This window comes from Pieris rapae, chromosome 21, assembly GCF_905147795.1.
Source record: "Pieris rapae chromosome 21, ilPieRapa1.1, whole genome shotgun sequence".
NCBI lineage: Eukaryota > Metazoa > Arthropoda > Insecta > Lepidoptera > Pieridae > Pieris > Pieris rapae.
Genome location: NC_059529.1, coordinates 5,260,423 through 5,286,251, shown reverse-complemented (window position 1 = coordinate 5,286,251; position 25,829 = coordinate 5,260,423). Strand labels below are relative to the sequence as shown.

Genomic DNA, 25,829 nt, shown 5'->3' with positions numbered 1-25,829 from the left:
TTATTTATTAGTGTGAGACTGTATTAACACGAAAAATAAAAAAGTTTCATGGTAGTCCGATTTGCAAGTCGAAAAAACGTTCGAACGGAAACGTTTCTTACGAACGCTGGCTTAAGAAGAGATATATCGTTGAGTTTGATACGTAGACTAAACATAAAGAGCTTGATAATTTCTACAAAAAAGCAAACATCATGATAAGTTAATAATGAACAAGTCGTCCGCTACGTTTGTCTGAAACTCCAACTCGGCATATATTGTGGTTTTCACCAATATATCGCACGATACTAATACAACATTTAAACAGAATAAAACACTATTGAACTAAATATATAATTATTATCACCAACAGTGTGGCACCAACAGTAATGGCGGGATAAAAATATAATAAAAAATAAAATATGTTTATGGAACTTAAGATAGACATGCATCACTTATTCCACGTAATTAAATATAAACCCTTAGGCATCCTTACTTATCGGCAAACAAAACAGAGGGTGTAGGCCGAGAGAAAAAGCCGGCGTAAAAAACTCTTTGATTCTCTCGTTTTGGAGGAGGCCTTTGTCAAAGGGCACACAGATACCCTAGAATATATATAAATGTGTTTTAATGTATCTAAATAAAAGGTATTATTATTATCACCAACAATAGAATCTATAATTTTCGTACAAGAAACAGGACAAAAGACTGGACATGTCGTGTGATCGAGGCTCGCGTGTCGGCGTGTCGTGGCCGACAATAAAATTATAAGTCGAGCACAGTGACAATCCACTGATTTACGCGGGCACACACGCGAATATACTTATACTTTTTGTATAAACGGGGGGCATGGAATGATGCTATTTGAAACTGGCTGCCCATACATTGCAGCTGAAATTACAGAGAAATACGGCCAAGAAAAGCATCGTCTTTTAGTGATGTACTTAGCTGAGGTTCCATTTTGATGGAAAACCAAAGCAAATTGATTCACTCAAAGTTTACAAAAAAACTATACGATAATTAAAAACAAAAATATTAACTTTTTATAAAATAAAGCAGCGATTACTAATTAATAAATAATTATTATAAATAATTATCTATTTATTGAAATAAAAATCAATAATTTAGCCTTTTTTTGGCCCACCAATATTATGATTACATAAACATAAATCGCGATTGTTTATCAATTTTTGTGTACAACACTACACTATTTATATGTGGTATCATTATTTTACAAAATGACAGTAGCTAATGTCAAATGTGGACTTGAAATATAAGGCGTGGTACAGTGCTAAAACTACATATCGTATTGAATATAGGCACGAGTCAAAAAAATACAAATCAATGTACAGTTATGAACGTCAAAAAAATACATTAAATGCTTCTTATTTTACATTTACTGTCAGTTTTTAAATCAAGGGCGTAGAACGGAAGAGAAGAAGTGGCAATAAACTCTCCATCACTCTTTTTAATCGGCAATTTTTTTGATTTACTTAACGTTTGTAAGGGGCTGCAACCATTACAACATGTTCCACATGATAAAAGTTAAATGTCCATTGGGATCAATAGATTCACTTTTTACCTTTATAATACAAATATGACAGATAAAAAGACATAGGTAGGAGGTTCATCTGTTGTTCAGATGCCCATGGAGAAACTGTCAGAGGGTTTACGATTGCGTTTAAAAAAAATTGCACAAACAAAGGGTTTTAGTAACATTAAAAATTACATAAAAAATCTGCAGATTGGTGTGACGTCATGTAGTAGTATTTTCTTTTTTTAGTATTTCTGATTTATAATGACTCTTTCTTTAGCTACATGCTTTTGTACTTATTGCATGTTTAAACAAAGACTAAGGAGGCGGACAGGCGTATGGATGATAGGTGGCGCTACTCGCTTGACGCTTAATGAGCCACACGTTAACCACACTTTCTTATAATCTATACTAATATTATAAAGAGGAAAGATTTGTATGTAAGTATGTATGTAGCCCAGAACGTACTGGACCGATTAAAAAAATTATTTCACTATATAAACTACATTATCACTGATTAATATAAATTAATTTAATTGCAAGAAAAAATAAAATACCCGACCAAAAGTACAATAATGTTAACCAAGGCGTAAGAAAATGCCTATGAAATGTCTTTCATCGCATGCGCTGCGAAAACTATTGATGATGGAACAAAAAAATGTTCCACAATATTAAAAAACATATTATCAATATTAATTAATTTAATGCTTGTTTTCTGTTTTTTATTTAATCTGTGTAATCTGTTTTGGCTTTGTGTATTGTATTTGTGTTTTGTATAATAATATGTGTTAAGTAGCTGTTGATTACTTATTATTAAATAAATAAATTAATTAATTAATAATATTTTTTTCTTAAATGTCCACCCGTGGGAAGCCGAGACGAGCCGCTAGTTCTATTATAAAAGGCTATAATAACGTCTTTAAATTTCCTGCTACTGCTCACGCAAACTTTTGCTTGCATTCAAAAGAAAATTGACGATAGACAAATCGATAATGAATATTCTGTAATATTCATTATCGATTTGTTGTATCGATTCGACAAGATAAAATCTAATATTGTCCGAACAGTATAAATTTTCTACATTGAAAAAAAACCTTGATGACCTTGATTACTATGATGACTATATAATTATCAAAAATGAGAGAATGTGATGACATTGGTGGGAGCAAGAGAGACGCTGTGGAAAACGACCTCCTAGGCTCCAAGTACCCGATTGGTAAGTGGTTTGTAAAGGTAGCGTTGTCTAGTTTAGGAGGCAAACACTTTGGATGGCTGCACCAGTGGATCAAGTAAGTAAAAATACGAAGGGTGTATTGTGAAATACATGAGTGTCAAACGCCAGAAAGAATTATCTGAATTGTAGCACATTAAGTTCTGATTATCCGCTAACCTATTTAAGAATTACAAATAAAAATATGATGAAACTGTCTGTCTGATAAATTCAAGAGCTACTTAAGAAAGGTTTAGCTATACCTAATTGCAGTTTTATATAAATTTATAGAAATTTATATAAAAGATGGCATGGGTGGAATCTCATAAGATTGTCTTCAATAAAACTAATATCTCGACACTTTTCATGTACTGTCGGTTTAAGTGTTCAATCCACCAAACAAAAGAAGTGAATAATCCACTTAACTCCGAGTGTAAATGGGGGAAGAAAATTCCGCATTCCGACACGGAAGCTAAGAAAATGGCACGAAATTACTCGACAGATAAGCGATAATACCGCCGGTGCTGTCTACTCCACTTAAAATTCTATTCGAATACTTCCAAAATTACCCACTTAGCTGTAATAACGTTTAATAGTTGTAACATCATTTGAATTAGGAATTCCGTCTGTTGTTAATGCTTTTCCGGATATCCGAGTTTATTAACTGAATTAGAAACTTTTTAGACTATTTACGAAGTGCTGGCTGGTAATAAAAAAATATGGTATATGATTGAAAAATAGAATTAAAACCTAAGGAGTCACATGTCTTCCACACTAACTGATGTAAATAAACTTTAATTTGTAAGTATTCCAAGGATCGAATTCGATCAGAAATATTAAATTTAAAAGTTACGTCTTTGTAATAAGCTTATTGTTACGCGAATAATTAGTAAAATTACATAGAAAAATACACTAATACAAGATGCAAATTTCGCGTTACCAATATCCCTTTGTTTGCGCAAGATTGCAAATTGAAATTTAATTGCGCGATATACATTGCCACGACTAAATTGTATTTAAGTAGCACAAGTATTAAAAACTCGGCAATTTTTCTTTAACAACCCTTACTCACGTGAACCTTTGTGTGTTACGTCCGTATTGTGTCTTATCCAAGAAAATATTTTAATTAAAAACGACCGCCTAAAGAATTGTTTTCTTTGTACTTCTTTACCTTGACCTGTAATAAACCAGCTACAATCCAATATAAGCCTAACCCTAAGATTACTTAGCTTTTACTTTAAAGGCAATTAGATGATTGTTTTATATTAATTATAAAAATAAAACAAACGTGCAGGAGACTCATAACAAGAACTTGTCGATTAAAAAGAGTAGCGGAGAGTTTATTACCAGTTCTTCTCTTCCGTTCTACGCCCTTGATTGTTGACGCCCGCACCCTGGGCTGATTGGATTTACAGAAACCATTGTTAAAGCTATCTCGACCCTTTCGTTTCGCTGGTATTTCTTTTTCAAGCTTAGGACGTCAACTAATATTGCGTGAACAACTATAATATAATTACGTGTAATAAAATATCTTTGACCCAACATGACATAGTCTTATTTATTATGGTACGCCCATTTCATGAGCTTTGATGGTATCGTCGGCCTACCACGCGTCGAAGATCGGCCATCAGTCAAAAGTCACGAAGCTAGTTAACGTTAATTGACGTGACTTGGCTTAAGCACTTATAAGCTTATCAAAAACTTAACCTATATACAATGTAATGTCTTATAGGGTGAACGTGAACCAATTCGACTTAGGGTCCTTCAAGAAAAGAGCGTACCAATTCTTAAAAACCGGCAACACACTCGCGAGCCCTCTGGCTTTGAAAGTGCCCATGGGCGGCGGTATCACTTAACATCAGGTGAGCCTCCTGCCCATTTGTTCTATAAAAAAACGTAGATTAAATATTTCACCAGCGTACCCTTAGAAATAAATCAGTCCTGATTCACAGTTTTATTAAAAGTACTTTTTTTATTTATTGAGAAAGATTTACAGCTTATTACTAACTTACTTACTAAATATGTTTTTTTACGCTATTAATAAATCTTTAAATTTAATCAAGTACTAATAATATTAACTGGATAGGTAAAAATAAAATATTTTTTATTCAACCATATAAATATATATTAAAGAAGTAAGTAATAAAATTAATAAAAATTGGTTTAGTAACACACAGTTAAATTACTTATACACTTATAAAAACTTATGATTATTTATTCTATCTATTTTCAGTATTTATACCTCTGAGGAGCTTAGGTGTCATAGGCCATAGCTCTCTCTCTCTTATGAAACACAAGGGAAACACTTCATTTTGAATAAAGTGCAAACTAACCTACTAAACTACCCATGGTCACCTACTTAATTGCGTGTATCTGACCTTTGAAATGAAACAGTAATTTTTAGAAAGTTGCGTTAATTCAGAATGAGGTGGCATATATAAAGAGCTTTAAAAGTATCTACTCTGATGTCGAACGTCAAACAGGTGAAAAGGAATTTCGTATTCTGCCGTTTCATTCCGATGATATGCAAGTAGTCCAAACAATTCTTCTGAGCGTTCTCCCCGAAGCCTGTTTGTCTCTGCACACAATATTTTGACAGTTGACAGAAAGAAACACCTGTTTGGCTAATTTACATTGTATAAATAATTACTAATATTGCAAAGAGAACTTCTTTTATTTGACTATCGTCCTAGACGGAACTAGATTTTCCTAACATGTATTTCCAGTTTCAGTTATTTCTATACATATATGTAGGCAGGATATTAAAATATATTTATATATATTAATATATAGAAGGGAAACTGAAGACTCACGTTAAAAGACAAGAAAATTGGCCATAATTTTACTTGCAATCTGCTCTAAATTATTTTTGATAAATTAAAATCATGATTGGAAATAAAAGAATGTTCAATTTTTCATTTTGAACCTAAATACGTTTTATTAGAAGTTGTGTGACAAAACAAATTGTCATTTAAAATTTATGCTCGCTGTAAATAGAGCATTTGAGATATCGTATATGGGATTTGTTTAATTAGTGCGTGTGCGCCGATAACCGTCCAATTACTAGTTTTACCACCAATTACTGTTTACGATGCTCTCAATAGTTAGTTTATTTGTTTGTAAGTTTTAATTGGATACAAACGTACAAATCCCAAACATAAAAAAGATTGGTCAAGATAAAGCCAGCTATAATGATTAAACACACTTATTTCTTAAAGTTAGGTATTAATTGTATCTCTAGATTCGAACCTTGACTGTGGACCAAAAGACTTAATTTTTATGTGCGCATTTAACACTCGTTTGTACGGTAAAGGACAACATACTGAGGATTAATACACAGTAGGCTGATCACCTATTCGCCAATTAAGAACTATCTGAGGCAAAGAGCAAAAGTTGATGGTCTACTAGAATTTTTTGTTTGTCTGGTACAAGATTCAACTAGCTTTTTTGACTTATTTCTCTAATCATAGCTTGGCAAATAGTGTGAGCTGTAAGCTGCTTAATATAGCTTCTTTTCTATTTCATCATGTAGACCCAATTAATTTAATTTGTGCTTTTATTGCGTTTCATTAATAAAAATGAAGAGCAGTGTTGGCCTAATGGCTTCAGCGTGCGACTCTCATACCTGAGGTCGTAGGTTCGATCACCGGCTATGCACCAATGTTTCTTTCTATATGCGCATTTAACATGTGCTCGAAGAATGACGATAAACATCGTGAGGAAACCGACATATCTTAGACCCAAAAAGTCGACGGCGTGTGTCAGGCACTGGAGGCTGATCACCTACTTGCCTATAAGATTTAAAAATGATCATGAAACAGATTCAGAAATCTGAGGCCAAGACCTAAAGAGGTTGTAGCGCCACTCATTCATTTTATTAATTTTTATTCCATTAATAAAAATACGTTACAATGTGTACTAGGTATATGAGTTATGTAAATATGTTAAACTTGTTTTATATATTTTATACAATTAAATTTCTTTAGAAAACATTTTTCGATATAAAAAATCATAACCGACTGAAGTTCTGTCCCTGTGGAGATCTGTTGACTTATAGTTTGTGAAACATTAGAATACCAAAGCCATGGGCTAAATCTGATAAATATTTATAGGTAAATGTTTGAAGAAATATTAATTATCAGTAGAATCTGTTGCGTGAGGGCTAAACGTTGTGAACGTGCCTTTAGCATGATTATATACAGTCCTTAATATTTTACGCTTCTGTACGCAATTTTTGGGCTTATCGCTACGAAAAGGCCAGATAACCTTAATTGTGTGGTCTGTGGTCACTTTTACCCACACAATATACCGTATATATATATATATATATATCGTTACCACTAAAACAAATTCAATCATTTCATTCGTCACTAAATGGGAGATTCTTAGTACCTAATACAAGTTCTACCGGTATGACTTATTATTCTATGACCATTGGATGGGGCAAGGAACATCCAGTCTCCATCGCGTGAAGTGTTAGCTTAGTATTTCACCAAGTCTTTTCGGCTCTCTTCTCCTCATCTACAATGTACGCCAAGTTTGCTTGGGTCATGCTTTTGCTGGTTTCAATCAAGTGCCTGCTTGGGGAATATGATTGGAATCTCTTGAGTGTTTTACTTAGAAGTTAGAACCCCATCATTAAATTTTAAATATCATATAATTATGTAAGTTTTAATCAAAACAGCACTTTATATGTATATTACAAGCTATCTATTCTAAAATGGATGACAACTATGATGACGATAAATGTTACAAAAAATAAAAAAAAAACAACATTACACTCATAATTTTAGTTCAACATGAAAAAAAATACGCAAACGAAATTAGTTCGCATAATTTCGCGTTCCACATAATATGTTATTATTAACACTTCTATCCATTTATGACTAGGTACGACTAGCTAAAAAATATTAACGGCGATGTTTTGAATTACCTACTGGTATCATTTAAATTTGATCCGATCGTGCCATTTTTTATAATAAGAAATGTTTGGTCTGGCTGCTAGTAAAAAATAACCGTTTATTTTGACTACGTTGGATTAGGCTCGATCAATTGTCAAGTTTTAAGTATAATTGCGAAGCAGTTCAGCAATTCCCGTCCCAAGCAAACCTGGCGCCGTACAGTAGCAGACGAGGCAAAGAGAGCCAGTAAGACTTGAAGAGAGGTGAAATACGAGGCACAAGACCGAACGCGATGGAGACTCACTGTGGACGCCTTCTGCCCCACCTAGGGGTTATAGGACATAGTATTATTGCGAATCCATCGGTTGACTACATATTCAATTTTTGAAGTGAAACTTCTTTAGAATCGTTGTGATTTCAAACCGGGTGCAACGGAAAAGCGACAGTAAAAAGAGACAGAAACATTAATTCATATGATTTAACGTGGGAGAAAATGAGATAGGAGGCATTATACAGCCTCTCTTTACTGCCGCTTTTTCATTTGATCGAATTTCAAACTTTCGCTGTTTTAGTTTTTGCCAAATTAAAGATTGATATTAAACTTATAAATTAAAATGTATCATTAAAATATACTGTTTTTAAAGAACACACACATTTAGATAGTGGAAAATGATTAATTTATATTTGATTAATTATAAAAACTTTGTTTTTGAAGGTTTCACTTCTACCATGTGTGAATTGCACATATTATATTTTTTAATTTCAAAAATTCTTTATTTGATTTTCAATAACAATTAAAAGTGCTACATGTCCAGTGTACTTAATTAAACTACTGTACGGTTGATTACATATTAAAACATGTCGAATACATATTTTAAATAATCAATGAGATGTCTTCAAATATCTAATTAGTATTTAAGACGCATTTATCAGATTATTTATCTTCCTTTTGTGTTTTTATAGTTATTTAGACCGACCGTAATTTTTAATGTAATAGAGAATTTAAAATGTAATAGAGAACAAACCAATCTTAGTCAATAATAATAATCTAAACGGTTGCCTTGTATATCCTACTTCTTCACCTCTTCTCATTCATCTGTTCCACATGAACAATCACCTAAGCATTACCTTTAGTATCCTTGTCACTGAGTCCTCTTTAACCCACACTGCTGAAGTATCTCTCTCTTACTTATCTCATCACGCTTGTTACACTTCTTAACGCTTTCAAATGAGAGTGGAAACCCACTCTCATTCTAGCTTTTCTTCTACTTTCATTCTTTCTCTGCCACACCCAAACATTTTTGATTTTACCGTTTAGCTAACAGCCTCCACCATGTTGATTTCGTGTTTATTTAATTTGTTACATCGTCTTTACGTAATACTATAATAAAAAAACCTACCTCAGATATCATTTAACAGAGAAAATGTTTTAGTTTTTGGCGAGTTTATGGCATCTTAAAATAATTAAATTAATAAGTACACACATAAATTTAAAGTATTAGTCTTAATGTAAATATTAATTTTTATGTAAATTAATTATTATGTAATTTAAAGTATTGTCGCCCAATCACTAAACGTTATAGGTACACTACGAATGAAAAACTTTCTTTCGTTGAAATCTCTATTAATACAATTACTATTTTCAACCGTGGTGGAAGGTAGTCCATAGCCGTGTTAAAAGTATTATTAGCCGTGTTATAAGTGTTATTATTCAATTTTTAACAATAGTGTTAGCTTTTATAAGTCAAATTTGAAGTAATACAGAATACGTAAAATCAGTGAAGTGAATAATAGTGAATCTAATCAAGCTATGAAGTGCCATGGCTGTAATAACGCATTAAATGTCGATCATTTTTTAAAGTGTAATAATTGCAAACGCAAGTTTTGTTATGAATGCCTTGATGTTGCTGCCGGGTCGACTAAGCAGCTCAGTGCTGAGCAATTGGCATCACTTAATTGTCCTCTGTGTCAGAATGTAACTCGGCGTAAAAACAATGACGATAATACTCCTGTCCGGCGGGGTCGCAATAACCAATCACCAAGCGCCTCCTCATATATAACGACGTGTAAAGAGCCGGAGTGTGATTTTGCTACGAAAACTTCTGCAGGCGCTGACTTTTCTAAGCAGCCGGTTACGTTGGACAGTATTAGCAAACTTATAGACTTGAAACTGTCCCCTGACTCATCGTTTATGCTAAATCTACGGTCCGCGCTTAGAAAGGACTTGAAGGACATGGTGACCGACGAGGTTAGCCGAGCTGTTGAGCTGGTAAAGGCTGACTTCACGACGACAACGGATTTTATCATCTTAGAACAAAATGATTTGAAGTCAAATATTGCAGACAAAGACAATCGAATCAGGGTACTCGAGACTGAACTTACGAAATCTCAAAACACGTTATCAAAACTCCAGAGTCGTTTATTTACAGTTGAAAAGATTTCACGTGACTTAAACCTCGAGATTCACGAGGTACCCGAAAGCAAGACTGAGAATCTGATGGAGTTATTCAAAAAACTCTGTGAGTGTTTAAATGTTGTGGTATCTGAGAGTGATGTTAAAGCATGTCGTCGTGTAGCTAAGATGGACTCAAACTCCAAAAGGCCGCGAAACATACTAGTTACCCTCTCAACGCAGCGTCAGCGTGATACACTCTTGTCTGCGTTGACTCGCTTCAATAAGTCCCACCCTGACACCAAACTATCTACTACCGATATTGGTATTGGCGGCTCGTCGTCGAGCAGGATATACTTGTCTGAACATTTGTCTCCTGAAGCTAAAGAGTTACACCATGCGGCACGTAAATTTTCTACTGACAAGAACTACAGGTTTGTTTGGGTGCGATATGGCCAAATTTATGTTCGTAAGGATGAATCAAGCCCGGCCATTCTAATTAAAAGTCATGATTCCTTCACTAAATTGTCTTAATTGTTATTACTACTACTAATTTGTTTGTTTATCATTGCTTAGTAAGTTACTTGATCAATTTTTGTTTTTATATACTGAATCACACGTTATTTCCACAATGATTAATATATTTTATCAAAATGTAAACAGAATTCGTAGCAAGTTAACTCAATTTTCTTTAAATCTGTTAAATTCTAACTTCGATATTATATGCTTGACGGAAACGAACTTAAATATGAGTGTTTTCGATGGCGAAGTTGTTGACGCCCGTTACAATCTCTTCAGACGAGATCGTGCGGATTCCTCCAGTGCTAAAACCGAGGGAGGTGGAGTTTTACTCGCCGTCCATAAAAAATACCAGGTCATCCGTCAAGCATCGTGGGATAGTGATATGGAGGATGTCTGGGTTACTCTTATTCCTGAAGCACGTGACACTTCTCGCATAAATTTATGTGTTTGCTATTTGCCTCCTGATATTAGAATTAACAAGCTTGAACTCTTTTATAGCCATTGCCAAAATTTACTTCTTAATCGTTTCCCTTTGGATAATTTCTTATTAATTGGTGATTTTAACACACCTGATTACTCTGATTCGATTAATCCCTCTCTGTCAATTTCCCCTAACCCGAGTAAGAAGCTCCTTCTACTAAATGAATTAATGTCACTGTGTAATCTAAAACAGCATAACTTTATCACAAATGCAAACGCTCGCTTGTTGGATTTGGTGCTTTCTAATATAGATTGTATAAGTGTCAATGAAACACTTGCATTAAGTTTGTTGGATAAAAATCATCCCGCAATTTTGATTACTCTTTCTCCGATTCAGATTTCTAAAGGGCTTCAACGCGCTAACATTAAACGGCTTAATTTTGCTAAATGTAATTTTGAAAACATTAAATCTGAACTCCAGTCTGTGAACTGGTCCGAAATCTTATCGTCCCCTTGTATTGATGAGTGCACCGAAGCTTTTTATGAGCTTTTATTTGAAATAATATCAAGAAATACACCAAGTTGTTGTAGCAAATTCTCATCTTATCCAGTCTGGTACAGCAAATCCTTAATTAAATGTAATAAAGAAAAAAACTTATATCATAAACGGTTTAAGAGGTTTGGGAATCCCCGCGATTACGACGTTTTCTCTTTGCTGAGGGAGAGATGCAAATTTCTTACCAAGATTTGTTACGACAAGTATATCGCATCCATCGAGGACTCGTTGGTCAAGGACATAAAATCATTTTGGAGATTTGTGAATAGTCGTAAAGGCCATATTTCAGTGCCTCACACCATGACACTTGAAAATACTTCTGAGACAGACGGTCAGGGGATATGTGACCTTTTTTCGCGATACTTTGGGTCAGTTTTTGACGATAAAACTAATAAAACTATATACACTGACCAATCTGGTGCTGTAAATAACACGTATTTTAATATATTATCTGGCTTTTCTATTACGGTAACAGATATCAAACGTAAAATAGATAGTTTGGATATTAACAAAGGGGCGGGTCCTGACCTTCTGCCTCCTATTTTCATAAAAAGTTGCGGAAAGGAGTTGTCCATTCCATTATGTGTTCTCTTTAATAAATCGTTAACTAGTGGTGTGTTTCCTAAGCGCTGGAAAACTGCCCACATAATACCTATTTATAAAAGTGGTGATAAGTCCAATTGTAAAAACTATAGACCGATAAGTATTTTATCTTGCGCTGCTAAATTATTTGAGTCAGTGATGTATACTCATCTGTTCAGTCATTTTAAGCCTGTTCTTTCAGACAAGCAACATGGTTTTGTTAGAAACAGGTCTACGGTCACTAACCTTCTGGAATACAAAAACTATCTCTGTCAAGTGTTTGCCACAGGTGGCCAAGTTGACTCTGTTTACACTGACTTCTCTAAGGCTTTTGACAAAGTAAATCACCATCTGCTCTGTCATAAGTTAGCGTCACATGGTATCCACGGCAGTTTATATAGATGGATCTGCTCATACCTAGACTCTAGAACTCAGTTGGTTGCGTTAAAGGGCTTCATCTCTGCACCTATCGCAGTTACATCGGGAGTACCTCAGGGTTCCCACTTAGGGCCATTATTCTTCGTAGTTTTTATTAATGACCTTATTCAACAACTGTCCTGCAATTGTCTCTTATATGCAGATGACTTAAAAATATTTACTTCTATTACTAATTTAGATGACTGCTTAACATTACAGCGTGATATCAATACCGTATCACAATGGTGCAAGACGAACTACATGTATTTAAATATAGACAAGTGTTTTGTCATATCGTTTACTAATAAACGAAACAAAATCGTATGGAACTACGTCATAGATGGTCAATTAGTTAACAGATCAGATGTTGCAAAAGACCTAGGTATCCTGTTCGATGACAAGCTTTCATTCCGTGCCCACTATAGTCACATCACGTCTAAAGCAAACCATCTACTGGGTTTTATTCTTAGATCCACAAAAGGTTTTAAAAATCCTCGTAGCACCTTGTACTTATACTTCAGCCTCGTAAGAAGTATATTAGAATACGGTAGTCCTATATGGTCGCCGAATTATAAGGTGCACATTGACGATATTGAACGAATTCAGAGGAAATTTCTCAGAATTTTATGTTATCGTATAAAACCTGGCCGGTCTAACTTAAATTATTGCGATAGACTCCTGAAATTTAAAGTTCAACCATTAGAATCCAGACGCATAGTCTTCGACTTAGTTTACCTTTACAAAATCACCCACTCCATTATAGACTCTCCCGAACTACTAGCTCACATTAGCCTTAACATTAGATTTAGTGCCCGTAGAGCTAACGAAGTCAATTTATTTTCCCTTCAAACTTATAAGAATAACATCTCTTTTTACAACCCTTTGACCAGGATGGCTCGTCAATATAACGAGATGGCAAAGAGCAACCACTTACTTGTGGACATATTCTGTCGCAACATCAATAAATTCATTAGTGTCGTTAAAGACATCCTCCATCGTAGGTTAAGTGCTGACCCTTGTGGTCCTGGTTAACGTTACGTTAAATTGGTGTCGAGGAACTTATTATTATTATTATTATTGTTTTTTTTTACTATGTTACCTTTGTTAGTTATGAGCCTTTTATTGATGTAACATTAATTTTGCAGTGTGCACATGGTTTTACATTAGAATCCTGTTCATAACTATTAGTTTTAAGTTTATTTTTGTAAAGATTATAATGTGTTTTGTGCACCAAATAAATAAAAATAAAAATAAAATAAAATAAAAATGTAAAAAAACATGACATATACGTTAATATAGGTATATCTTTGGGTTATTGTCCAGTGCGCGTAATACGATGTTATCTCTTGACGTCGCCTGCTTTGATAATGGCTACAAGACACGAACTTTATTAAAGCTTGCTAGTTTATGGCCATTTTCTTCATATTTAGGAATATTAAGTAGTATAAATGTATTTTGAAATTATACAATCTAAAGGAAACAACAAAATGCTTCATTACGGTTGAAAATCCCTCCTGCGTATGCGACAAGATACTCAAAATTGTTTAGTGTGCCTCGTACGAAGTCGAATTACCTACATAATTTGCCAATATTTCGGATTTTATCGAACTATGACAACGATTGTCAGGACATTGATCTTTTCCACCTCAAAAAGAGAGATGTCAAGAAGTCCTTGGCGAAGCGGGAAGACTCTGATTTTTTAAAGTAGAAGTTTTAAATTCTTAGTATTATTTGTTGCATTAAAATGTCAAATTTCAGTTTTTTAATTTTATTCTTTTGTTTTTTTTTTAATGTATCTTTGTCTTTTAATGCGCTTGCTTGTTTCTGTTTTTTATACATAAGTTGTTTATCTATGTAATCTGTTTTGGCTTTCTGTATTGTCTTAGTATTTTGTATTATAATATGCATAAGTATAAGCTGTTATATTACTTATAATTAAATAAATAAATAAAAAGGAGCAAAAAAATTAATAGATATACAGATATGTACTTGCCTGGGGGCCTTCAATCATGGCATGAAAAATTCACGTAAAAATATCGCCTACAAAAAAATCATAAGAGTTATTGAATTATTCAAGTCAATTAAATTGGATGGACTGTAATCAATTTAGATGCCGTTCGATATCATCAATAAGTGTAGTGCAATATCAAGATGAAGGTCATCCATCAGTGGACAAAGCAACTCGCCCCATCTATCACTGATAAGACTGATAACAGTGAGAAACGATCTTCTATTGTCAACTTGAAACTAGTCTGTGCACGTCGCAAACATGGAAAGTGGAAGTGGGTTTTCGATTCAGGAATTGGTTGTTTGATCTGCGGCGTTTTTTATTAGTTCACTTCCGGTTTATCAGTTTTGAATACATTCCTTTTTTGAATCTTAGTTAAGGTGGACATTTTCTTGTTTTTCATTAGGTAAGTTCTGTACAATAATTTGTATACTTTTATATACATAAGCAATACAACAATCGACTTACGTAGCGTTGACCTTCAAATAAGGTTTGACCAAATGTCCAACGCATTGCCGATATGGTATTTTCCTTTAGTGAAAATACCAATGGAGGTAATTCAAGCGTCCATCTGACTGCAGGGGGTCACAACACTTAGAACGGATCGTTTAATGTCAAGGTCCGAAAGAACCTTTTGGTATATTGATTTGAACCACCACAGAAAGGTACTACTGTCATTGAAACGATAGGTTTTCCGACTGTTTTGATTTTCTCTTATGTTTTTTTTAACCTAACTAATATAATAATAATTTTAATACACGTATTTACGGTCGAGATTTTTTTGTGCCGTTCAAGTACTAGTAAGTAAGCTTTAAGTACTAGTAAGTTTACTGCAATATATCCCCCCCCCCTTCCACGTCAGCAAAAGTAAGCAAAGATCTAAAATTAGAACATAAACGTATTCATTTTATGTAGAAATCCTCGGAAATCCATTTTGACTTTAAGCATAGTGTAATATGAAGTGAATAATTACTGACGACGTAACCACCAAATTGTAAAATCACTAACACTTGATCTGCCTCTATGTTAAAGCCTAGAAAAATATTAGGTATGTATATTAGCGACACGAAAAAAATTCCATCTACTTATGCGAAGCTAGGCCTTAGTCTTTATATAAACTGCATAATGTACATTACTAACTGTGAAAAAAAACTTATGTACGTTAGAAGTTATAGGTCTTTGGCGTAACAAATAAAAAAAATTTAAAATTATTTATATATTCTATGAAAAAACGAAAAAATGACACTGACAAAAGAAGGTATTTAATACATTGAAAGTTTTATTATAACACATTATGTAGTTACAGTTTATTTAAATATCACAAAAAACTGAAATGTTGACTAAAGCTAACTTCAGGGTGTCGGTTTTAGGTGACACTATCGTAAATATTTAATTACTCGCATCATTTTTCCCTAACACACCAAAAGTATATTTTCAAAAAAGAGTTCGCATTTTATATTCACGTACGTGTCAAAGCCAAAAAGAGATTAGAAGTTTTATTTATTTATGTTATAAATATTTATTTAGTACTCCTACAGCTAACATAAATTATATAAAATTACAAATAAATACACTGAGAATATAGCCAAAGATGGAATACATGATACATTAACCAATAAAAAGATTTATAAAAGGGATCAAAATAAAAATAAAAATCCGTTTTATTAACTAACTTTAATTCCTAGTAAGGTTTGGTACCTGTGTTTGGTATGTGTTTATGTATTCTTATATGCCGATAATGGCTCACCTATATGCCCTACTTTCATATAATCTCGTACAAAGGAAAATACGGTAGCTTATGCGTTTATCTGAAGCGTGAAACGTTGGTTTATGAGTCACAGATAACATATCTTGCTGAGATCACCGTTTTGCTATTAAGAAATTTCCATTATGTCCAGAGTGCGCTATTTCTTTATCTGAATAAATATTCGTTTCAATTATACTTTATTTTCTCGTTTACATAATTTAATGAGAAGTTTATTAGAAAATAAGCTATATAAAATAAAAATATTAGTTGCTAATGGCTATCTATTTATTTATTTCCTCTTCGTTACCTATTTATATATATAATCATACATATAAATAAACTAAAAAGCAGGTTACATAAGTTAGGCACCGGGCTAACAACTAGCTTATCGCTAACAAGCGATATCTACCAGACAACCCTAATATGTAACAATAAAAAAAGAAACACCTACAGAGCTTAAAATACAAGAAGTGCAATTAACAAAAGGAAACTCAATATAACATGTCTATAACTAAAATTTAATGAAATAAAATTTAAAGAAATATGTAATATGCATAAACAAAGAGGTTTCCAAAGGCTAATTGAGTCACAATTAACATATATATAATATATAATTACAATTAACATATATATAGTACAATTTTTACAAAAGAAATTTTGGTTACACAAATATACGCTATCATTTGCTTTGTTAAACAATGTTTATGATTAATAATAAAACAAAAATAAACTTATGGAATTCTAAACTAGGCATTTGAAGTTGGTAAAACTTTTTACATAAAACCGTTTTCTTTTAGACAAAAACAAATATTTCTTCATATTTTGACTTTCATTTTACGTACCTATATATACAATGTTCTCTTTAGAAAACTTAGCAAACGTTATTCGCCATATAAATTCTACAAGACATGATTTCACTGACTTGTTGTATATTTAAAAAAAGCGAAGATGAAAAATATAAGAGTATTTGGATATTCTCATGAAGGCAGACTAACAAGCGATAATTATGAATATAAAATCAAAGTCTGCAAATAAATAATTATTTTCTTTGGTTATGTAATTGAAAATCGCAGAAACCCTGTTAGGTTGAGGCGACCTCATTTTCTCAGTAATTATAGCTCTCGCCCACATGACCTCGTAACTGTCTTTTAATTAATAAAGTGTCACTCGACAACGCTTGATTAAACTTTTATTCTTTTAACACACGCTGCAATCAACCTTCAATAAATTGTTTTTATATACTTGAAATAAAGATTATGTGGCTGGTACATGATATTAATTTTTTAATATAATAAATATAAGTAATAATAATAAATGTACCTACATAGCCAGAAGGCTTGAAAATGCGTTGTCGGCCTTTTTAATTGGTACGCTCTTGATGGATACTAAGTCGAATTGGTTGGGAAATACTTCAGTGCCTGCCTTGAAACGCAGGTTTGAGGTTCATAGTAAAATAGTTAAACCGTAATCAGTATCTATCTCTAACAACAAATTAAGAATGCTAAAACAAGATGACGTAATTAAAAAAACATATTAAAACCAATCACAGGAAGCAAAGAACAACAAGTAATAGTTTTCATTGTCATCCTATTAATTAATATAAATTTTATTGAATCGTATATTATTTATTGATAAATATTATATTATGATAGATATAATTTATGCATATACAATAATAGCATTCAAACCGTAATAGGTACCATATTCAAATTCAAAAATCATTTATTCATATAAGTAACATAATGTAAGAAATATACATAAAATGATTCTAATTTTACAATTAATGCCAGTTCTCAAATCAAGAGCGTAGAACGGAAGAGAAGAACTGGCTATAAACTCTCCGCCACTCTTTTTAATCACCAAGTTTTTTCTTTTACACAACGTTTGTAAAGAGCTGCAACCATTACAGCATGTTCCATATGACATCTTGAGTAATAAAGAATAATTAAATAAATTAAAAACAAAGATTTGTCCTCTATCAGCAGGAGGCATGGTGAAATAGGTAGTAGAAACATCTAATATCACCGCATACACAAATTCAAGTACGACCAGTCACCATGGCAACCAATATCACCCATAATACAATAATTTTTCCTATTGTAAGTACAACGAAGTTTTGTTTGCATTTGTGGAGCAAAAATCTCATAAAACTGTTTATAAACGCCTGTCAACTCCGGAATTCTATGTTTTAAGTTCCCTATTCAGCTCTTATCGATTGCACCTTAACGTAATTCAGTTGTGCCGGAAAACAATTTCCTTGTATAAACATCATTGTATGAAATCAAATAATGCAAATTATTCTTCATACTAATATTGTGTGAATGACTACATGACTAATAAAGCTGAAAGCTTAAAGTTAATTTACGACGGCGTTGTGTGGCAAAATCGTCATTATCCGATCACCATCTGCAGGTAAGTTAGTGCCGGTGAAGCACGCACCACTCGCACATGCGCGCACGCACGCACACCACGAACGCCGCTGTCCACCGGTCGAACAATCGATCGTAAATCAGCTTCGATAAAATTATAGGAGGGAACACAATGGATATCGCCTCGCGACAACTGCGATGAAGAACCGACCCTCTTCCCAACGCAGAGAGTCCGCTTTCAAACGCTCGGAGACCTCTCCCGGCTAACTCCGTCTCCGAGATAAAGTCTACTTTCGCACGTGTACAGACAAGAAGTGTTTATTTTCAGCGAGCCCCCGCAAAGGATAATCGCCACTAAAATTGGAACGGTTGAGATGTTATTCGTGTGCGTCGTCTCAGGTCGCGTAATTGCAAAATTTACGCTTCGCGGTGCGGTACAAAAATAAGATTATGGATTCTTAGTCCCAGCGTTATTGTGATTCGAGGATCCATAGGTATGTCTGCCGGCTTTACGACCTCTATTCTCGGAAAGCATCGGGTTATTGAATATTGTTCTGGCTATTTTCGGATGATCAGCATTGTCCAGCAAACTGAGACTTGGATATGACGTTTTACGTTTATTATTTCCTGTCTTAGGAGTATTTCTATTTGCGCTTTAGACAACTTCAGTATTACGTATGAGTATACGTTTGAAAATAAATGCTTATTTTGTCTTAAGTCACGTTAAAGGGACACTATTCTTGACAAGGTGACCATTTACTGAAATGGCAATCACAAGGGACGGAATCAAATTTCACGACACTCAGATGATATGGCCAGTTTTATGGCGGTCGTAAAGACGTGCACAGAATTTTATTGTATGTTTTGAGTTAAATTTATAAATATTGTAGGATTTTGTTTTCAAATGTTTTGAAATTGTATACTGAATACATTCGGACATCTTGTGGATAGACCTATGCTTTGACGGCTTGTAAATCTTTCGTTCAAGCTCAAATCGTACAATCGAATGGATGTTCACACTCAAAATATCTGTATTCATATAGGTAAACAAGTTCACTTATGAAAATTTTTATTAGTTATAAATTTACATTTACTACCAGTTCGCAAGTCAGTCAGTCAACGGACAAGAAGAACTGGCTAGAAACTTTCCGCCACTTGTTTTAATCCCTAAGTTTTCATAGAGTCATACAAATTGTTTGAACTGAAGCAAATCAATCCTAAGGTTTAGGATCATTTAATCGTCACATTTATAAAAAGCTTTATTTATTAATTTACTTTTAACGAGGACTTTGAAATTTTTTAGTGATCATTCTGTAATTTCTCTCCCTATCTACTGAATTAGTATTCACCGTCTTAAGTCTTCAAAACTTTTTTTTTACAAAAGCAATGCATAAGTTTAAGTTTGTTACTTGAAATAATGATAAACCCTGCAATTTAGAAGAATTTAGAAGAGAAGATTTGGTATGACTTAAAGTAATTAATAATATGTTCTATATGTATGCGACGTATTGAACAGACAATTATAATCTTTGAGATTTCAAAATATGGCCTCTAGGCAAATTCGTAATCATAATTACCATTGTGTACTACAGCTAGTACACAATCTCACCCACAATACTAAAGTTTAAGTTGAACGCGGTGAATAAAAATTTACTTCATTAGGTCAAGTGGAAAGAAATTGAAACTTAAACAATAGAATTTAAAGCGTAATGAAAAGGGATCCTAAGATAATTAGTATTAAATGTTTAATTTTTTGTATTAAATATGTAATTATCGTAAATAAAAATCACTATATATTATTATAAGAGTGACTAAGTTAGTAATAATCTTAAACCTGTATCATCAAGAAACACTTAAATAAAAGTTGAATATATTTTACGGTATGCCGTAAACTGTTGTTTGAAACAGAATTTGTTGTCGGAATTTTGGAAGGACGCACGCCTAGTTTCAAATGCTATTAATGGTAATTGCAATCACTCGCAAATTATCAATGCGGATGTCTGTTCCTTTCATATAACGAGTAGCTAGTAGATAGAAATAGTTATATAAAAATACTGTATGTACCAACGTAAAACAGTTATAAAACATTTCATTCCACAGATATATTTTCACTTAGATTTCAACAATAAAACGTGTCGTAAAATTGATATTGCTGTGTATACGACGCTGTATATTTGTTTAATATAAAATCCTTTTATATATGTTAGATAGAAGAATAGCACTCCTTATTATAACCTTATTATGTTACTTTAAATACATATATCTTCCTCCAGGTCAGATCACACATTGACTTTGCTATTTTATTTTATTTGCAGTGTTAATCGCGCATAAATAAATATAAATTAGTGATATAAAAATTTAGTGAGACAAATAACCATCTGCGGCTTGCTTGTAAAAAGTATCTACCAGATTTTTTTTTTAAATTACTAATTAAAATCCTAGTGGTATCTTCTTTTATTTCTTTTTTTAAATAGAAAATTATCTATATATTTATAAATGGATAGACACCTGAAAAACGTGTATAAAATTTCAATACATTAGTTCCATGAATTCTTTAACAGTATTGAAGGTTTTGTTGTAAAAATAGCAACAATAATTTAGTCTATTAAAGACTGGTACTATTATCTTAAATGAAAGCAAAATCTAAATAGTACATAATGTATATAAACAATGAAAAGCCCGCGTGCTCATCCAATGACAAATGACAGTAGAGGGATCGTCCCTCTCTGGCGTCATACAATCAAAACTACACCTTATTGCCTGTAAATATGGTCGATTACTGTGGGATCGTAATACGAGGATGCCCGCTGCTATCTTGTCAGGCGGGGAGGCGTTGGCCAATAGGGAATCGCTATCAGCGCATCATTCTATTCATACCTACACGGATTTTCCTTCTCTCACTATTCTTGTGTCATAGGTATTATGGTAATAGTGACTTCCCGCCAGCAGAAGATCTCCTCTCCTATTTCTAGCGTACGAACGCGCAGTAGCAAGTGGTCTAAGGCACTGTATTACAGTATATGGCAGAATATTTTTATTATTATTAATAATGTGTATTTTGCATTTTAACAAGCACTATATTCTTTCCTTTGTTTTAAGTACTAGAACTATCTTAAAATTAACAATTTAATATGTGTTATCAGTTTTATCATGTGTTAGCATAAAAATAATGAGTAATATGTTCGTGTAAACAAATATTATACACATAGTTGAATGCATTATATAGCAGACTGAAATCGCTTTCGTATTTAGATTTGTTTGAGGCATATGAGGCTTTTTAGTCGTGCCTTGAATTATAATCTTACCTTGAGAATGAAGTCGCCTCGCAACTGCCTTCGACCGCATCGCCGAACCCGTCGCCGTAATGACAAATCGATGACACAAAACAGTTAAAAAGTTTTGAATTGAATACTCGGGGTGCGCGTTTGGGCGGGCGGGATGTAGGATGGGTGGGATGGCGCGGCGTGTCCCGCAGGCGGTCGTCGTGACACTGCGCTCACGTGGTGGCACTGTGGCCGCGGGAAAATGGTTCTCGCGCGGGAAAATGATTTTCACGCGGGTAATAGTGTCCGGCCGGTGTCTCGCGCCACCGTTCTCAACTGTCACTGAGTTACACATTTCAGGCCGCCTCGCCGCACCCCGCCTCTCGACACGGTTTACGGAAGACATTACCTTTTTTTCTTTCTTCGCTGTAATGCTAAATATATTTTATAATATATATTCAAAACAAAACAGAGTTTATGAATGAAATGAATCGTTTATTTGTTATGATGGTGGTACGTTTAGATACATTAATTATAAAAATCCGCACATATAAGGCATGCAAATGTCATATTAATTTTATAATGTCGTATAATACAAACATTCACATATAATAAATAATGGGTAAGTTTAGTTATTTATAATTTGTGTCTGTTAATCTATACTCGCCCAGGCTATGAAAACACCTTGCCTTTAATAAATTATTTTATATTTGATATAAATTAAACTAGGTAAAAGATGTACCTACGTATGAAATGACAGACATAATGGAAACCGCTTGATAATTTATTTGGCATCAAACTAAATAAGAATTTCTTTGTTACATTTTTAAATGAACCTTATTAATGTAAAAAGTAGCATTTGTAGATTTTGTATTTATCTCATAGAATATAAATATAGTGTTATATGTTGTTTTGCTTTTGTTTATACAATCTGTTCGGTACATGTGCAGTTGCATAATATAACTTGAGAAATTAACTATGTTTTTAATGAGTTGGTAGATTATATGTCTTTATTGAAATAACAAAAAGTTTGTTAAACTTGTATCTGTATATGACGTAAAATTTATAACATAACGTAATTGAAACATTATTTGTTTACTTGTTACGAAAATGTTAATAAATCTAACTTAAAGAATCCTTTAATGTTGTAAATCTTACAGTATGAAAAGAAAGATGTACCTACTTAAGATGAATAAAGACTTTTTTTGTTTCTTTTTATTATTGTATAAAATTTTATTGATCAAGTCCGTTAGAAGATGTTTTTAGTTTTATACTTCAGAGGTTCGTTACTTCCTTTTTAAATAAAACAAATTTCAATTTTCGTAGATCATTCAATTGAAGAACGTTTTGGATTTTTCTTTTAACAAAAATACTGTATCACTTAATAAGTGAGCCTCCTGCGCGTTTGCCCCCTGTTCTATAAAAAAAATACTGAATCCTAAAAGATATTCTAAACCTACTCAAAAAAACAAATTCATGAAACAATTTGAATTGGCTTTTAACAGATTCGTATTAGAACTAACTAAATTACACAACAGAATATTTAACTATAAAAGTTTTCCTATGCCCGGTAACAATTCATTGGCACAAGAAAAAAAATATACTTAATGTGTACCACTTATAGGCAAACAGAACAAACACGATAAAGAAAAAAAAAGGAAAATCGATTTCAAACTGTGATATACCTAACTCATTTATCAGATTGCTCAATCTGGATGTTGTAGTTTGGCCGAAACGCGTTCTACTGAAAGAAGTGGATATCTGGGATATAGGGTACACGAAATATTTAGTTAAAAGGTTAAGACAAAAAAACCTTTTAAACTATTATAACATTCAACGGTGTTTCTTGAGGCGGGACGAGGGGTGACGTCGTAAATATGATTATCAGGGGGGCGACGTGGACTAATCATATTCTCTGCAATTTACATAAATATTAGCGTGTTCCGTGACACACGACTGTGGTCATTACGAAGCTCCGTCTTTTTAATGAAGCCCGATCGTAGATATCGCTTTGTCTTTTTTATGATTTATGATTGCATTTTAAAGACATATTTTTATTTCGATAGAGCACAGACAACGGCAGATCTAGGGGCCCGGGGGTCTCTAGGGGGTCATGATGATGACGAATGTAAAAAATGTAACAGTATCTTTTGGAATGTCTTCTTCTTCTTCAAGTGCCACTCTATTACTGGAGGTTGGCCGTCAGTTCTCTGTTTGGAATTTCAGTCGGCTATTATTACTATACATAGTAATAATATAAACCTACAGGTTAAGAAACTTGTAAAGAGTGTATACATATAGTTGGTATTAGATGAAGAAACAGAGAAGTAGTAGCTAAATGCTATTTAATGCTATTTTTGTATTTATTTTTTAGCCTAGCTGTAGCGGGCTGTCAGTATCTTCAGAACCTTGCCTAAAGGACTCCTGTTAATAATATATTTTAGTTATTATATTTTAAAGTTAGTTTTAGATGTGTAAAGGAAATTATAAAATTGAAGTATTTAGATAAGAGTTTGAAACATATATGATAGATATAGTACATATAATGATATTTTGCTTATGATAATAACAATACGCCACTAAGTTAACTTCGACGAAAATATAGTCGGAAAACTTAACCATGTCTAGCCGAGTATAACATATATTAACATATTTTCTCTCTGAAAGTTTTGTACGTATCTAGTACTATATATACTATTAATAGTAGTTACTATTAATAGTATATAAGTAAAATAATAGATAATACATAGTTATGTATTCGAGTAAATTGAACTCCGCCCTGCCGTTATAAGCTTATTTAACTTTCTTATATTCGAATGAATACATATACTCCTTTTTTAATAATCTGAGACGTAGCACGGATCATTCAATTTGTGTATCTCTTAAAATCCATTAAAAAAGAGTGGCAGCTAAATAAAATCCAACTAAAATATATTTATTTTTATTTCCAGCATTATTAATTACAATGGCAAAGTTATAATTATCGAACGTTTCTGATTGCTAGGTATCTTAAAAGATATTATCTTAATAGTACAGGTAACAAAACATATTGTAACAGATGTCCCTAACTATCACATTTATTTATGCCTACAACTGTATTTTGTAGACTTTAGAGTTTAGTATGTTGTGAATGTTTTATTAAGACATTTCAATACATTATTAAGTTAGCCTATATGACTTCAAATTATTATATATACTGGCCATACTTAGTATACACTAAACCATATATATATAGTACAACTATACAAAAGTATATACTGTATTGATGATGTTCTTATTTAAAGTTATAAAACTCTTATGTGTGTATGCCATTATGTGTGGCAGAAAATGCGAATTTTAAATTATTCAGTCAATCAATCAATCAAGTCATTAATTTATAAAACTTTCGTGTGGGGAAGAATGGGCAAGAAACTCCACACTTACTCTTTTAAAATAGAATCTACAATATTTGTGTACATCAGTTAAATAATTATATGTGAAGACAATGTATTCCTAGAATAAAACTACTATACAGATCTATTATTGTATTGTTATATTTGTAAATACATCTTCCTCACGTATTTACAAATCTCAAAACCGTAGAATATTATACATTAAAGACTACTTAAAAAACAATAAAACAGTGTGTGAGATAGACATAAAATAATGCGTTTGCAGTATTATACAACAAAAAAATGTAAAATCAAATCAGCAACCAATTGATTTTGTGAAGGCTTTATAATTGTCCTATGGAGCCATGTTTCAAGCATTATTATCTTGGAAATAATCCTTTAATTTGTAATAGTCTTGTTTACAATTGATTATTAACATCAGAGTTGAACCTTCAATCGTCACATGTGTTATTCAAAGACTACAGAAGAATATCCATACCAATATAATATCTCAATTAAGATTTAATTGAGTTTTTATTGCAAAATCTCAGAAATAATCTA

The 25,829-nt window shown here is 32.8% G+C and overlaps 1 protein-coding gene across 2 annotated transcripts in view; it reads right to left on the bottom strand.

The window, feature by feature from the left end:
- LOC111003498 (histone-lysine N-methyltransferase PRDM16) overlaps positions 1-22,203 on the bottom strand; it is a 114,696-nt gene extending 92,493 nt beyond the window's left edge. For both annotated transcript variants that reach the window (XM_045632876.1, XM_045632877.1), the window contains exon 1: positions 21,940-22,203. In XM_045632876.1, coding sequence (XP_045488832.1) covers positions 21,940-21,979 — 40 coding nt within the window. In that variant the 5' untranslated portion in view covers positions 21,980-22,203. The remainder of the gene's footprint in view (positions 1-21,939) is intronic.
- Between the last annotated feature and the right edge of the window lie 3,626 nt (positions 22,204-25,829).